Source organism: Coptis chinensis, chromosome 4 (assembly GCF_015680905.1).
Source record: "Coptis chinensis isolate HL-2020 chromosome 4, ASM1568090v1, whole genome shotgun sequence".
In the NCBI taxonomy this organism is placed as follows: domain Eukaryota; kingdom Viridiplantae; phylum Streptophyta; class Magnoliopsida; order Ranunculales; family Ranunculaceae; genus Coptis; species Coptis chinensis.
In genome coordinates, this window is record NC_141459.1 from 90,054,466 (window position 1) to 90,055,771 (window position 1,306).

General features: G+C 42.4%; 1 protein-coding gene across 1 annotated transcript; it reads left to right on the top strand.

Moving 5' to 3' along the window:
- Positions 1-215: 215 nt before the first annotated feature.
- Positions 216-614, top strand: LOC147505549 (uncharacterized). The gene has a single exon (XM_086605581.1). It carries the CDS (start codon positions 216-218, stop codon positions 612-614), a length of 399 nt encoding a protein of 132 aa, XP_086461707.1.
- The last annotated feature ends 692 nt before the right edge of the window (positions 615-1,306 follow it).

Below are 1,306 nucleotides of genomic sequence, written 5' to 3' on the forward strand. Positions count from 1 at the left end.
GGGATCAAGGTTTCGAGGTAGCTGTCACAAGGCAAAAAATGCAATGACATGAAAGAATTTCGCATTCTTGATAGGCTTGATGTACATGTGAAAAGTGCACTAGCAGCGCAGTTGATCCAAGAAGTGCACTAGGTTGCTCCAGTGGGCAATGTCATCAAATGCAATACCGATGGATCAGCCCAAGGAGTTCCTAGCAATGGCGGAGCTGGTATGGTATGCCGAATAAGGATTTAGCTGTGGTTGGGGTTCTAGCTGTGGGTCTGGGTCGGGTAGATAGTTATCATGCTGAATGCACAGCCATAGGTATGGCAGCCGAGAAAGCGGTGGAGATGAATTGGGGCTACATATGGATTGAAGCCAACTCAGAAGCTGCTGTGAAGGTCTTCAATGGCGATGCAATTCCATGGCGGTTTAGAGCGAGATGGAAGCGAGCAATTACACTATTACAACACTGGAAGCTCTCACATGTTTGGAGAGAAGGCAACTTCAGCGCGGATGCAGCAGCAAGAAAGGGATCCACCTTATTGCCTGACACTTCAATATGGTGCACTAGAAGACCAGACTTTGTCTCTAAGATAGAAAGCCCTTTTAGGACCTATTATCGATTTGGATGATAAAGCATGTAACTTGTATTGTCTTTGACAACTCCTTTCATTAATAAATTTCCTTACTTGCGTGCAAAAAAAAAAAAGAAGTGTGTGAGCTATGTAGCCATGTGAGCTCTAGTGAATGTTTTAGCATAGAGAACGTTTGAGCTCTTGAGAGTGTTTTAGTTCAAGTTAGTGTTTTGCTCTTAGAGAGTGAGTTGTGCGTCTATTTAATAGCATTGAAAGATTGCAATGCATTGATGCAAAATAAAAACTATGTGTATAGTGTTAAGAGTAAGAACTCATGGAAATGATTTTTTTTTATTGATAAAATTTCTTTAACAAGAAAGTATTCCAAGGGCGTGGTAATACTTGTCCATCTTGGGTTTTGATCCAATACTCTCCATTGCCAACAACTCGTTCCACTATGCAAGGCCCTTCCTATATTGGTGCCAGTTTAGAGTCGTCCTTGGCATTTTTCAAGACTAGGTCGCCAGGTTGGAAACTTTGAGGGTTTACTCGCTTGTTGTATGTCTTTCTCATATCAGAGTTTGGTGGTAGGATGCCACTCGAATGGCTGCTAGGTCACGTCGTTCTTCAAGTAAGTTAACTTCTCGAGCAAGAATAGAATCGTTCTGACCAGATTCGACGATCTCAGATCGAGTCATCATAATTGTCAGTTTGGTAGGAATGACGGCCTCAGTACCATAGCATAGTGA